Source organism: Pararge aegeria, chromosome 27, assembly GCF_905163445.1.
Source record: "Pararge aegeria chromosome 27, ilParAegt1.1, whole genome shotgun sequence".
Taxonomy (NCBI): Eukaryota; Metazoa; Arthropoda; class Insecta; order Lepidoptera; family Nymphalidae; genus Pararge; species Pararge aegeria.
Window position 1 is genome coordinate 8,431,023 of NC_053206.1, and position 15,549 is coordinate 8,446,571.

A 15,549-nucleotide genomic window follows, 5' to 3' on the forward strand; every position below is an offset into this window, starting at 1 on the left:
AGCTGATTTGAACTGTTATATAGCGCAACAACTGGACACTTTTTCAACTTTTCTCCCATATAAGATGACTCTCCTTACCTCTACCCTCCATAGTTTGATGCTATCTAGTGACAATACTGGGAAACAGGCTTGTCAATAGATGGCGCTCTTTCTTCCACGCGATCGAATAGGTATTTCGTTCGTAAACAATAAAAAAACGTACAACAGTCAGCCAACGAAAATGATGGTCACTTTCGATTATAATATCAGACAATAATATATTTTTTAAAGTTGTATATAATTTTTGGAAAGGCAGGAAGACATTTCAAGCTTTATTTACTTAGTGACTTCTTCATTGCGTGTTACACGTCTGCTCCCGCCTTTAAAGCTGTGTCCTTTACCTTGTTTTTCTTATGCTTTTTCTTCTTCTTTTTGTTCGGATCTTTCTTTTTATTAATATCATTGTATTTGAGTAGCCTTTTGTACATTTTCAACAATTGTTTTGCATCTTTTTCCATCTCTTTCGTAACTTGTTTGACACTTCTTTCAATTCCCTCTGTATTTGTATTTTCTCCCGATTCTTTACTTATATCTTCTGGATCTTTATTAGTCTCTTTTGGTTCTTCTGAAATGACGGGGTCTACGTATTTTGAAGAACCTTGTAAAGTATTAAAATGTTCAATGGATCCTTCTACAAAATCATTTATCTCTGCTAATACTGGTATATCTTCCTCTGTAACTACTTGAGTCTTCTCTTTTGATTCCTCAAGTTTTCTTTTTAGTTCTTTATTCTTTTTTCTTAAAGCATTCAGTATATTTGACGTTGTTAAAACTCTTTTGACCTTTCTGCTCCCTAAATAGCGATCACGCCATGACACATTTTCTATTTCTTCACCAATATCCGTATTGTTTATCACGCTTTCGTTATTTTCACCATTATCAACTTTTTCATTTATAAAAATTAATTCATTGGTTTGTATTTCATCTATTTTCGCAGATAAAGCTACTATTTCTGCTGCAGTCGGCTCTTTAGAGACAGAAATACCTTCAACCTCATAGCATGAAGAGTCATCAGAAATTTCTAAGGTTTCGTATATATCATCTTCATCATCATCTAAAGATACGATACTATCATCAATATTCCTACTATTTTCATGAATATCAACAACTTTACGATTGCTTTCCGTTTTTTCGTGTACGTCAATTTTTTCTATATCTTCTTCAATTACAACTATATTTACATCGTCTTCTCTAAAAAAGTTTTGGTCGGCACCTTCATGAAAATCCAACTTGGATTTCTTGGATTTTTTTTCCTTTTTAGACTTTTTCTCTTTCTTTCTTTTCTTTTTACGCTTATCTACGTCTTCATCTGACACACACACTACATCTGATATGCTAATGAACTGTGTGTTATGAGTTTGTGTTTCGTCTTCTTGATCTACGATCTCTCCTTCAGATAAATATTTATCTGTATTAGTTATTTCTCCTTCTTCCATAGACTCAACGGTATCATTTGTATCAGTTGCATAAGAATCACTTTTATTTGAATTTTCTAGCGATTTTATGTTTTTGTTTGTTTTATCTCCATAAGAATTTTCATTTCTCGGTCCTTCAGTATTTTCACTATCAACTGTAATAATAACAGATTTACTTGAAAGTGGCGTTTCATTTCCTTCAGATTCATAAAAATTGTCTTTTCTTAATTGTACAATAATTGATTTAATTGCTTGTTGTGATTCCATCTTGTTGTTATCCATTATATTAGCTTCCATGCCTTCAATTTCCATGTCCAGACTTTTATTTACAGACACATTTGTAATTAGGTTTTCAAGATCTTTGTTAGAATCAGTAGTTTGAGAAGTTTCTACTCCTATATTTAGACTTTGATTCGTGTCAAGTTCGATTATCGTAATTTTGTTCGACGACATATGGATATTCATGTTTGTATTACCTTCAAGATTAGCAATGTTCTCCTTAGTGTCTACTACTTCCAGTTCCGCTATGCTCACTTCTTTATTTTCAATACTCGTATCTGTTTTAACCTTTTCTTTTACTTCTTCTGTTACAAGAATTTCTTTATCTTTTGTAATATGTTCATCACATTTATCAGTTTTACAATTTACCTCTATAGATGCATTCGTTTCTCCACAATTACTAGCATTTTTATCTTTTGTAATTATATTAGCATCTTGAGAAGTATCATTTTCCGAATCACTATCGGAGCTGCTTTCTGAATCTTCAGTAGAACTAGTAACGTTTTCATAGGTTTTTCTGTCTAAGTCTTCCAAGAGATCCATTTTTTCTGTATCAGATAACTGTAAGGTTATTTCATCGTGGTCTTCTTCTTTATCTGGCTTGTTATATTTTTTCTTTTGTTTCTTTTTCAGTTTAGTTTTCATATTAACCAATGTTGATTGCTCTTTGTTTTTAACTACAGATACATTAGTGTTTTCTAGTGTCCCTGTTTTTGTAGCATTTTCTTTGGTACTTACGACTTTTGTTTTGCCTACAGTATCTATACTGGCTTTTGATTTAGTGGTACCTTCTTTGCCACTGCTTTCTACAGTTTTATTTATTGCGGCGCTACTACTTGCGGTCGTAACAATTTTGGTTCGATTTAATACAATTTTTTTACTTTGTTTTGGCTTTGGTACTGTTACAATTAAATCTTTTACTCTTTTTGTCACTGTTTTGGAGTTGCCTGGTGTCTGCTTGCTTGGAGAAGGTGGCTTAACTGCAAATGATAATAAAATGAAATGTATTTTATAATTATTAACTGCGACCTTATAGGGAAAAACCTTATCTATGTTTATTGAAAATGACAGTTTCAGAGCCGCTGCGATGCGCTGGGTATGAAAGTGTGGATAGGAAAAATTTGTTTTATTAGAGGTTTTAAGCAGACGAAGCCGACAGGAATTACTAGTAAATTACGTCGTTATTATCATTATCATCAATCCATTACGGGCTTACTGTAAGAGATCCTCTCAGAGTGAAAAGGGCTTAAACCCAAAACTGACCTCATATATATTGGTATACAACCGTGCAAATTTCCTTACCAATAAAGCCATTTGGGCGGTGATAGCCCAGTGGGCAGGTATCCACCGCCTTAACCCCTTTTCATTGTGGGAGGAGACCCGTGCCCTGTAATGGTCCGGTAATGGGTTGATAGCAATTATAGGAGTCTTACCAGGCAGATCCTCAATCTTGGGCTTCTCGTCTTCACTGCTGATCTCCACCACCTCAGCAGGCTCTTCTTTGATCTCCACCTCATCTTCCGAAGAGTCGTTATGTTTCGTCTCACTCTGTTGGGTATTACCTGATGATGCTAAAGAGATACAGGTAAATTAATATTGTTTATTTTCTGTTCATATTGCTGTCAGGGGAGTAGATGTTTTGAAAGTGGTTGGTACCTACACCTTAAGTGTACGAGCGATTATGAACTTTAAAATGCTAGTTATAAGGTTCTATAGGGACTTTTGGTTCATAGGTTAAGTGTATAACTGCACTGTACAATGTGTTATGGGACTATGAACTTTAAAAGGCTAGTAATAAAGTTCCGTAAGACATTTGGTTTATAGGTTATGAACTTTAAGTCGCTAGTAATTTAGTTCTGTATAACATTTGGTTGGTTAGGTATGTCACTGCATTCTACGTTGTGATACGCGATTATGTACTTTAAAAAACTAATAATGAAGTTCTGTATAACATTTCATCCATGGGTTAGGTACGTAACTGCAGGCTAGTGGTAAGGTCCTTTATGACATTTGAGTCTAAAAGTTAAAAGTTAGGAACTGTACATTGTGATAAACGATTATGAACTTGAAATGGCTGGTTATAAGGTTCTGTATGACATCTTGGTTCACAGGTTAGGTATGTCACTGAATTGTACGTTTTGATACGCGATTATGTACTGTTACTATATTTTAATAAGGTTCTTTGTTAACACTTGGATCTTTAGTTAGGTATTTACCTGCAACGTACGCTGTCACGCGCGTTTATGAACTAAAGTTCATAATCGCGCGTGTCTCGCTAACTATGAAGTTCTGTATAACATTTCATTTATGGGTTAGGTACGTAACGGCACTCTACGTTGTGATACGCGACTATGGTATGGTATAGTATACTTTAATTGGCTAATAGTAATGTTCTTTATGACATTTTAAATCACTGATTAGGTATTTCACTGCACTGTACATTCTATATAACTTTAATCACCTAGTTATAAGGTTTTTTATGACATTTGGTTCGCATATTAGGTATTGCACTGCACTGTACATTCTGATACGGGACTATGAACTTTAATTGGCTAGTAATAAGGTTCTTTATAACATTTTGGTTCACAGATTAGGTATGTCACTGCACTGTACGTCGTGACACGCGATAATGAGCGTTAACTCCGTGGTAACAGGGTTCTCACCGTGCGCGTTGTCCTGCTGCAGCTGTGCGCGGATGGCCCGCGCGCGCGCCTGCAGCTCCAGCAGCTCCAGCACCGTGAGGCCGGCGCGGTTGGCGCGGCTGTGCGCCTCGCCGGCCTCCTCGCCGCGCGGGCTCCGGCGCCGGTGCTTGCGCGACTTGTGCTTCCGGTGCTTGTGCTGTCACACACACACGCACAGTCGCGTGCACAGGGTTTTTGACCAGGGTATGCATAGAGAAGGGAGGTGCCAAAAATGGAACAATCCTCCGCCCTTAGTTATACAAAATTTTTAGGGTAGGCAGAGCTTCTGCGCTGGCAGAGCACACACACATCGGCAAATGTCAGTTTGTAGTGACTCTACCACTCTTGCAATTTTACAAACCTCCAAAATTATAACCGTCACTCTACTAAGTTATCTATGTATTATACACTAGCTTCTGCCAGTGACTTCGTCTGCGTGGACTTGGGTCTCAAGCTTTGCTCGTTAAGTTTTTAATCTTACCATGAAAAGGCAGAAAGTACATGTCCTTTTCCATTGCATATTTATTTATTATTTATTTATTCATAAGACACACCAGCAATTAATAGTAACCACATTCATAAAAAGCATAGGTTACAAGAATACCAAGTCTGTCTGCCTGCTGCTTAGCGAAACAATTTTCAATTTTCCCTAGGGAACTAATTAAGGAATCGGGATAATAGGTAGCCAATGATTTTTTCCATGTCAATGCATGCACAATTTCATCCAAATCCATTCAGTTCACACTTTCATAAACCATCTATATATCCATAACATCTGTATAGGATATAAACCATCCTCTTGAATCACTCTATTTATTTAAAGTGTTTTCCAATAGTCACTAGGCATAGAACATTAAAACTTGAAATATTATATACAGCTTATATACAGCTGTTAAAATGAGATTTTTCTATTAGGTAAAATAATTGCATTGTGTTGTACAAAAATAAATAAATACCTTCTTTTTAGTACTGTGCTGGCTCAGGACTTCATCATCCGAAGATATACTGTCTAAAGAAATGGTCTCCAGATTATTTTCTGAGCTTGAAGACTCTGTGTCAGTGGGAGGGTCTGCTCCGTCCAGGATGGCACAGAGACGCTTTGAGGATATGCCCAGCAGCTGAAATACATGAAGGGGGAATCATAAAAAGAATATCTGTTTATGAACAATGTTTTCCCAACCACTGGGATAGATTTCTATATAGCTATATTTGCTATGTGTATAACACTAGAAGGTTTCTGTTGAGAAACAATTTGCCAATATAATATGTTCTTTGGAACATACAAGGGAAGGTTTCGGCCGACCAAGTACAGAGAGAAGCCCAGGGAGAGAGAGAAAATGTTTTTGAGAACCAAACAATAGTTCAAGCTCAAACAGTGCACCTCCATCAACAGAAGTGTAAAATAAATCTATTCAATAGTATAACTATACTTCTATACTAATGTAAGGAGAAAACATTTGTTTGTAATCTTCTCAATTAAAATTTAATAATTATTAATTTCACATAGTTCTTAGGTAGTAGTGCCAGATTGATATTGTTTGATGCCCTAAACAATCCATCTGTGGCTCTTGTATTATGATAGATTATTTTGTACATTATAATATGTATGAAAGTAAAAAAGGGATGTTTTTTAAAGGCATTATTACAATAAAAAAATAGATAGTTTTATAACTAATATGAAATACAACTTTTCCGTTTTGGTTTTCAAACAACCTTGCCTAGAAAATATTATCTTGGTGCTGTTTATGATGCTGTCCCAAGACATGATACCATAAGCAATTGCCAAATTTAGCCAATCCAGAACTGTTTACAGATTGAAATGGATCTGAAGGAATCAATTTTTGTCCTTACTCCCTTATTAAAGAAGAAAAAGAACAGTTAATATCATACACCACACACAAGTCTTTTTCTAAAAGTGTTCACTTAATTAAAGAACACAGCTAACCTCCTCAGTGCACAGTTCCTGTAAATCATCAACAGTAATATGATAAACGCATTCTGGAGCCATAGCTTTTAACTCCTTAGGTTTTATCACGGAAAATACTTGATGCATCAACTCAACGCGATCATGGATGTAATAGGCCAAATCGTGCTCTTCCTGATCTCGAAATCGAGACGAGGATGTCTCCGCTGTCTCCTGCTTTATTTTATGCCGTTTTATTCGCTTCATTTTGGGTGGAAAAATAATATTCTTATACTTTTTTTAAAGTATGTTTACTTGACAGGATAATTGCAATTCGACTAAATTGAAAAGCTATACCAATGAAAATCTATGACCTACTACGTGGAGTTTTTTTTGTATAGGGTTATAACCACTGACGAAAAACCTAGAATAAACATATTTGACATTTGTGATATTGTTGAGCCTTGTTCTTAGTTGACCCAAGTTTTCTAGGAGTAAACTTGAAAAATTGATTTAATATCTTTAATCTTACTATCATCGCTTGCAAATCTGAATAGTTTGCGAGTTTACTGCTCGAAAAATGGATGAATTCTGAACACCATTTTTTAACCATTTTCTAAGTTATAATAGTATAAATAACTTCGCTGTTGAGGTTATATGAATAATATTTTTATACATTTTATGTAAAGTATATTATAAAAAACAAGTGTGATAAAATAAATGAAAACAAACCAAATAAAGAGATTTCTTTTAGGCAAGTTTTTATTTCTTTCTTAATGATTTAAAATAAACTTTACTCTAATAAATAACAAAAAGAATGTTTACATTTAAAGATGCAACTTATTATGACATTGTAAACTTCTTGTTTGCTTTTTTTGATTTTACATGCCAGAAAAATATATGATTTACTGACAGAGAACGATTAAGAATATTATTCAATTTACCAAAAAAACACAAAGAAATAAGGAATGTAAAATCGCGTTAAAGTAAAATAATCCGTATGTCTGAGGGCAAAATGCCTCTGGAGGATATATTGAACGTATATTTTGATAGAGCTCTACAGGTAGCGTTTCATAATCTCCTACTGCATTTTTGTCCAAGGATAACATCTTTAATTTCACTAAAAATTGAAAAGGAAAATCGATTTCAAACATTAAAAACTGAAAAGCTTTTGTAATCTGAACGCATTTAAAACTTTCGCGGCTTTGTTAATATAGTAATCAAAATGGCTGTCGATAAAATATTTGAAAACGAAGATTATATCATTGTTAACAAACCGTACGATATGTACATCAATTCGGATAATGAAAATGAAAAAGTAAGTACAGAGTACTTTTGTTTCCATGATACCTACATCAATGCTCACATAATTCCAACTTAGCTGTTGAGGTTCTTCTTTTTGGTTTATTGGTTCTGCGTATGGAGGGTAGAGGTAAGGAGAGTAATCTGTGTATATGAAAAAGTGTCGTCAAAATGTATTAAATTAGGATGGCGCCACATTTGCATCAGGGTAACTCTTAAAAGAAGCGCCAAATATAAATATTGTTAGAGTAGGCTTGAATCACTCTAAACGCACGTTTGGTTATAATAAATCTGTAAGGTTATATTTACCACAATATTTTGTACAACGTAAGTTGTTGAAATTCTCAATAATTAACTACTTTAGTCGATAATGACATTAAATTTTTCAACTCGGCATACTTCAATTCATCTACGATTGCTACATTCATACCATACCCTGTGCATCCACCAGCGCCATTGTGGAGGATTTTTGAACTGTTATTTAGCGCAACAACTTTTTCAACTTTTCTCCCATATAAGATGACTCTCCTTACCTCTACCCTCCATAGTTCTGCGCGCTGAGCGATTGAACCATAGTCAATTGCTTATTCTGTGGTCAAGTATTGTTCTTATTTATACATTTTTTTTTAAACGAGGAAACTTTTTATATTAAAAAAAAACTAAGTTTTTTATAAAAAGGAAACGGAATTTCGAAAAGAATTAATAGGATCAGGAAAGGATTAAATATATTATAACTTTAGTAGGATAGCGATGAGGCCACGAAAAGATGCAAATAAACATACCATACAAATATCACTTTATTAAATTAATTTATAAACTATGACAATAGGAACTTATCGTTTTACAACCTCGCAATTCACTCCATAACTCTCTAAAAGAAGGATCCAACCCGCCAAGAAAAAACCCAATTTCCCGCCAAAACTCATAGCGTCCAGGTAGAATCCAAGCAATTTGATTGGTTCCCGCCGTTATGCGTCTACCGGCGTTAACCAATCGGAATGACAACCGATCGTCTCGTTCAAAAATAAGATTAAATTAAAAAAATAACAAAGAAGTGGAAAATATAATGCTATTTAAATTTAAATCCTAACAAATATATGGATTTAATAATAATATAATTTAATAATATGGAATACTTAAACTAGCTACTTATTTACAACTTTATATCATACAATAGGATAAATGAGGAAAAAAGTTTATATATACAAGGTTCATTAATGGACAAGAGGATGTCAACGGAAGTAGGAAGTGGGATGTTTAACTTAATAAGACCCTGGTAAAATGAATCCCGGTTATATTTTGAGCATGATAAGAATATGTGGTTCAGGTCACCCACCTCACCACATTCGCACAAATCTCTATCCACAATTCCAAATTTCGCCAGTTGCACAGGAGAACAAACGTGGCCCAAACGCATACGCGTCAAGATACATGTCACTCTCCTGCTCAACTTTAAACCCGAGAACCATGGCTTTGACGGAATAGAGTTTTGAATCCTAGCGAAAGATTTACCCTTTGACTGGCTAGAAATCGACCAAGCCATTTTCCAAGATTCCTGAAGGGAATGTTTTGGCAGTGCACATAAATCATAGGCATAGTTACATTAGTCGGCAATATCTCCGCATGATATAGCCTCATTGGCAAGCTGGTCAGCACGTTCATTTCCAGAAATTCCAGTGTGACCTGGTACCCAGGAAAACACCACAGTGGTGTTTTAGACTTTTTCATTACAAGTAAAATTTATTTTTAATATGTTTACATATTGAGGAGCTTCCAACTGGTCTCTTGGAATACCTGGATTCTAACATCCGGAGAGATTATTAATGCATTATATTTAGAATAAAAAGTAGGATAGCAATATGTACTATAGATCGGCGCTTGTATGGAGCAAAACATTCGATAGCTTTTGATAAGACACGGGGCAGATTTATGGGACCAGTACGAACAAGTATCTATAAATTCTAAGAGGAGTTGAAGTTTATCACGTAAAGGATGCTGTGAAAATTGCATAGCTTTAAATAGATACCTATCAGCTAGAAATTGTCGTCTTAAACATAGAGGGGGTTCAACGCACTCTATTTGCACAGCATTGATAGGAGTAGATTTCATAGCACCAAGGATGATCCTTAGCGCTTTTGCCTGCACGCTATCTAATTTCCTAAGAGCAACGGCACTACAGGGCTCTAGAATAAAAGTGGCGTAATCTAATAAGCTACGAATAAGGGCATTATAAATAAGACGCAAGGAAAAAGAATGAGCACCCCACCAGACACCGGTTAGACACCTGATCATATTTAAGTTTTTTTCACACTTAGCTACAATATAGTTACAGTGAGGGACTCCAGCAAGTCTGGAGTCTAAAATAACGCCCAAGAATTTCGCTTCAGACTTTACAGGGATAGGATTATCCCTATAAAGGACGTTGAAATCGGGATAGATTCTCCGTCTAGAAAATAGAACAACAGTGCTTTTATTAACAGACAATTCCAGTCTGTGGACATCTAACCAGTAATTTAGCTTTTTAAGAGTTGTAGTTAAACAGTTACTAGAATTTTCAATACACTTATCCGACTTGTATAAGAGTAGATCATCAGCATATTGCAAAATATTTACATCAGAGTTTAATGATTTTTCTAAATCATATGTATAAATATTATACAGTAATGGACTGAGGACGGACCCCTGGGGTAAACCTCTCCATGCCAGCCTTGAAAGTTGAGTACCGTTATATAGGTCTAATTTAATACACCTCTCAGAAAGCATATTGATAATAAATGTAATTAATAATTGTGGTACATGGAGGTCATGAAGTTTTCTATGCATAACTGAGATCAGCACATTATCATACGCTGAGCTGATATCAAGAAAGGCCGCAAGAACCGACTCATTACTCGAGAAAGCTAGCCGAATATCCGAAACCAAAATACTAATATTGTCTGTGGTACTACGGCCTTTTCTGAATCCCAGCTGATTAGCTGTCAAAATATTATTATTTTCAATGAAAAATTCTAACCTGTTTTTTACAAGATGCTCAGCTATTTTAGCAAGAACAGAGGATAGGGCTATTGGGCGAAAAGAAGAAACATCAGAGGCTGGTTTGTTTGGTTTTAATATGGGAATTATAGCTTGGGTTTTCCAAGAAGAAGGAATATTACCAGACAACACAATGGCATTAATAATACTCAAATAGTAGTTCAAGGAAGCGACACTGCTGTTTATTAAGAAAGAGTAAGTAATGCCGTCTTTGCCTGGGGATGAATCTTTTACATAAGATAAAACCCCTTCTAGTTCAGACAAAGAAAAGGGAGCATTGAGGTCTGTATAACTACAAGCTTTAGAGGAAAAAGTACAACACTGGACATTATTAAAGTCAGGAACTGATGGAGGAGCCAACTTATCCATAAATTGGTCGGCTAGCTCAATAGGTAATGCACCAGATGGAGATTCATAGAAAGCTGATTTAAACCTTCTAATATTTCTCCAAACTACCGATGGACAAATATCAGGACTTATGGACTCGCAAAATCGTTTCCAACCCTCAAATTTCTTCTTTTTGAGGAGCTTACGAGTTGTAGAAACTGTTTGAGAATAATTTTCAAAATTATCCGTAGTCATCATGGAACAATATTTTTTCTCAGCCTCTTTCCGTTGCTTAATGGCAATTGTGCATTCATGATCCCACCAAGGGGGAAATGGAATTTTACCTTGTCTATTACCTCGTTGTGGGAATAAAGTGTTAGCAGCATCAATAAGAATTTTACTAAATGCATCTGCACATATTGTTTCATTACCACCTTTAACCGTAGGAAGGCTAGATATTTTTGAATCATCATAATGTTTAAATGTAGTCCAGTCATCTGGCAGCTTATGTTTTAATTTAGAACTGTATTGTAGGTTAGAAGGAGGGCAAGAGATAGGTAAAGTAAGAACAAGTGGTAAGTGATCACTGCCATAAGAATGATCAAGTACACTCCAGGATATCAGAGAGGCCATACTTGGAGAGCAAAGAGATAGGTCAGGAGCACTAAGGCATTCACCAGGACCAGTACGTCGAGTTGGAGTGCCATTGTTCAAAATACATATATTTTGAGAGTCTAAAATATCTGCCATCAATTCACCATAATAATTAGAACTAGTACTACCCCATGACTGATTTTGACAATTGAAATCCCCAAGTACTAAAAATGGACTAGGTAAAGTAGTAAGTAAATGACTAAACTCATTATATAAGGAATAAGAAGGGTGAGGAATATAAACAGAAATAATACAAATTTTATTTACAATCACAGCAATGGCATTAATGCCATCACTGAGGGGAGGGAGTGAAAAAACTTTATAGGAGAAAGCTTTGGCAATGAGTATGGCCACTCCACCATATCCATCAAGCCTATCATTTCTCACAGTAACAAAACCAGAGATCCTGAAAGAGAACTCTGGTTTTAACCAAGTCTCAGAGAGACACATAGCCATAGGCTTATATTTATTTAGCAAGTAAAGAATATCAGTTTTTTTGCTTATGGCACTCCTACAGTTCCACTGAAGGATTTTGTGGTCCATAATTAAAGATTTGGTTTAGAGCTGTCAATAAAGAATTTGCGACGTTGGACGGTGAAGAGATAGTATTAGAAGTCTTATTTAAACTAGAATTAGAGAGTAATTTTATAAGTTCCAAAATTAATTCTGCAATGGATTGTTGTGGGATTGTATTTGATGATCTCTATTTTAAGACATAACCATCAGGCATCTGAGAATTAGGATTATTGTAATCACTGTCAATCGATTGATGCATGGAACGGTCATATCCTCCAGTTTGTTTTGGAGGTACACGACGTTGAACAAACACAGTTTTTTTATGAGAACTGTTTGGTGCTGATGGTACATATGAATTGAAGTTTGATGAAGGATGATTTTCATTTTCAGATTGTGGAGGAGAGGTAGCAGCTACATCAGCATAAGACTTTGATGAAGAAGGGGGATGGACTTTAGCCGCCTCTGCATATGATATGCAGCTCTGGGCCATTGAAATTTTGATTTTCTGCTGTCTAGAAAATTCTGGACACAACTTACTAGTCGTAAAGTGGCAACCTGTGCAATGAGGACAACGAGCATTATCAGAGACAACGGCACAAGTGTCTGAGGGGTGTTCATCCCCACATTTAAAGCAACGGGGCTTGGATCTGCATTGAATTTTAGTGTGGCCAAATTTGCAACAATTGTAGCACTGGATGGTTGGGAAAATATATAATTCAACAGGGAGTGCTGTACAACACATGTAAACCCTTTTTGGTAAAATTTGACCATCAAACGTCAATACAACCATGTTTGTATTTGAAAATAAAGCTGTACCATCAGTAACATTTTTTCTTTTAATACGTCTTACCTTTATGATTTTACCACATCCTATAGGAACATTGATATTTTCCTGGATATCTTCTTCCGTCCAGTCTTGGGGCACACCTTTCACTATACCCACTTCTGTAACAGTAAAGCTAGGAATGAAAACTTTGTAAGAGAGGCCCACTATCAATGAGCTCTCTGTAAACAAGTTGGCATCCTCATAATTGGAAAAAGCCATGGACAATCTATTTCTGCCTATGCGTTTTAAACTGCCATTAACAATATTATTTATTTTATATTTTTTCAAATCTTTGCCAAACTGTATTGGATGCAAAGTAATTGGATAATTTGGGGATGAGGTGACTCTTTGTATGTGGACAGTGAAAGGGCCGGAATCTGTGCTAACATACTTTCTAGGTAGTGGTTGTGAGAGACCCGAGGCAGTGGGTTGAGTCATGTTGGCACCAGTATTGACCGGTGGGGCATGGCTTTTAGGAGGTAACATATTTTTGTTCTCATCTTTAATATCATCTAAAACAATTGGAATAATTTTTCCGTCAGAGTCTTCGCACTGACATGCTTGGACATACAATTTTCCATCCTTACTCTTTCGTTTTTTACAATTGCAATGACGACACCTTTTTCGCGGTTTCGTGCGTTTTCGTTGTGAAGGAGGAACAAAGCCATCCTCAGTGTCCATTGACGAATCATCAATGATGACGTTATATCCTACAGGAGGTCCAGGGCCAGGCCCCGGACCTCCGGGGTCGTCCGGGGGATCGACCCCCATATAAAGAAAAAAAACTTACCAACTCTCAATAATTAATACATACACTAATAATAACACAAAATAATAAAATAGATATCTAGAAACAATTTACTAAATACTCTTAAACACTAAATTCCGTATCTGATCCACTTTTTTCAATAATTAAAAATTAAAACCTAAAAACCACGTCCGCCAAATTCGAAGTATCCCGCGCTTTTCCACTTTTTTTTTTTTATTGGCATCAGCAATCAATCGACAATCAAATCTCAACAATCGACCATCATTTTGAATAGTTTTTTAATCTATCTTAAGCATTGTTAATAATTTAAAAAAACAAAAGAAAAATAATAAATGATAGAAAAAAATTCAATAGGACCAAGGAGGATATAAACCTTGCATTGATTTTTGACATTAAATCCACCTATTTTCGTCATTATTTACCTATTTTCGTCTGCATTTGATTGAAGTTTTAACAATAACAATGGGAAAATAAACTATAAAACTACAAAAATAATTTCAAAATGCGATTTACAGTACTCTTTCGTATCCCAAAAACAGTATTATCATCCCACGCTGTATGTAATTACTCCAAATATGTGCCAAAAGCCCTGAGAACCTTACCTTTTTTTTTTGTATTTGGATATTTTAATAAATATGCAGTGAACTTTACACTTTTACAGTGATCATCGTTTCATTAATTAGCGGTTAAGTTATGTTTTTGTACACAAAAAAAAAATGTAGGTATGTCATATTACAATATGATTTTTTTCAGTAAAAACCACTGCGGTTTATTCAAAACTGTAAGGTTTTCGATTTCACAGATAGGTCTCAGGGACAGTACATAATGTACCTCTAAAGCGTGTGAAGTATTATTTCGGTTTTCATTGAAACCTATAAAAAAATAAATTTTGTGATAGTAATCAGTTGGGATTAAATAAATTATATAATTACGAGATCAGTTGTTGAGTATTCCCGATTCCTGAACGCAAACTGTTTGTCTTGAATTGTCTAAATCTGAATTTTGACTTAATATAACATTTTGAGATGTTCTCACTACCGTGTACACATTTCTCATGTAATGTACGCATCACATGTGCCATCTATGGGCCTACTTGAATAAAGATATTTTTGACTCTGACTTTGAGTTGGACTTTAGGCATTATTTTACGTTTTTAGAAGTATCTACCAACTAGTTAAATCAAGGAAATATAAATGAAAACAAATGAAAAAATTTCCTCCAAGTGTAGATAAAAACTAATATAAATAACAAATCTATATAAACCTATTACCTATAAGTAGGCAGGTACCCACTTAGGTATAATAAATTATAAGAACCTGCGTTAATAACCTGGAAAGTATTAGTATGACAAATGCTTCCCACTAGAGGTATTTATCATAAACATCCGAAGTTCAAAGTAAATAAGTAACTTCTCAATATACTGTATTTTATTTATGTGAGCCTAACCCAATATTGCTACCTTTGTTGACAACTTATAAACAGACAAAGTTTCCACGGTCAGTAATGCACCGTCGGTCATCGAGGGAAAGCATTTGGAAGTGTTTCAGCTTAGCCTGGTATTCCGAATGATAAGGACAATCCTTGCAATATGAATTTGGTACTGAGCATTCCAAATTGACGATGCGTACTCGAGCTGACTACGAACCATATTATTAAAAAGTAGTTTGCATTGTGCCGTTTCTAAAGCGGCAAATTTGGGAAGCTTTTTTAACTATGTTAAAAAAGCCTAATGTCTATTTGAACACCCTGGTCTTTTATAACATTTAGCTCCTGTTAAATGAAGTTTTGTCCTAAGGTATATGTAG

The 15,549-nt window shown here is 35.2% G+C and overlaps 1 protein-coding gene and 1 long non-coding RNA gene across 2 annotated transcripts; one reads left to right on the forward strand and one right to left on the reverse strand.

Moving 5' to 3' along the window:
• Positions 1 to 202: 202 nt before the first annotated feature.
• On the reverse strand, positions 203 to 6,677 carry LOC120635790 (uncharacterized protein PFB0765w). The gene is made up of 5 exons (XM_039906950.1): positions 6,360 to 6,677; positions 5,371 to 5,532; positions 4,397 to 4,571; positions 3,167 to 3,304; positions 203 to 2,713 (listed from the first exon to the last, which is right to left on the reverse strand). The coding sequence occupies exons 1-5, from the start codon at positions 6,582 to 6,584 to the stop codon at positions 342 to 344; spliced, it is 3,072 nt and encodes a 1,023-aa protein (XP_039762884.1). The 5' UTR covers positions 6,585 to 6,677; the 3' UTR covers positions 203 to 341.
• A 3,683-nt stretch (positions 6,678 to 10,360) lies between these two features.
• Positions 10,361 to 12,722, forward strand: LOC120635794. The gene is made up of 3 exons (XR_005659305.1): positions 10,361 to 10,847; positions 11,514 to 11,820; positions 12,540 to 12,722. It is a non-coding gene; the product is annotated as an uncharacterized LOC120635794 (long non-coding RNA).
• Positions 12,723 to 15,549: the final 2,827 nt, after the last annotated feature.

What these genes read in the sequence shown, in the direction of transcription:
- LOC120635790 (XM_039906950.1), bottom strand. Translation starts at nt 6,584, where the DNA reads ATGAAGCGAATAAAACGGCATAAAATAAAGCAGGAGACAGCGGAGACA. An exon ending in AGGAACTGTGCACTGAGGAG is followed by an intron (nt 5,533 to 6,359) that starts GTTAGCTGTGTT and finishes CATGTATTTCAG; the next exon opens with CTGCTGGGCATATCCTCAAA. An exon ending in AGCACAGTACTAAAAAGAAG is followed by an intron (nt 4,572 to 5,370) that starts GTATTTATTTAT and finishes TGTGTGTGACAG; the next exon opens with CACAAGCACCGGAAGCACAA.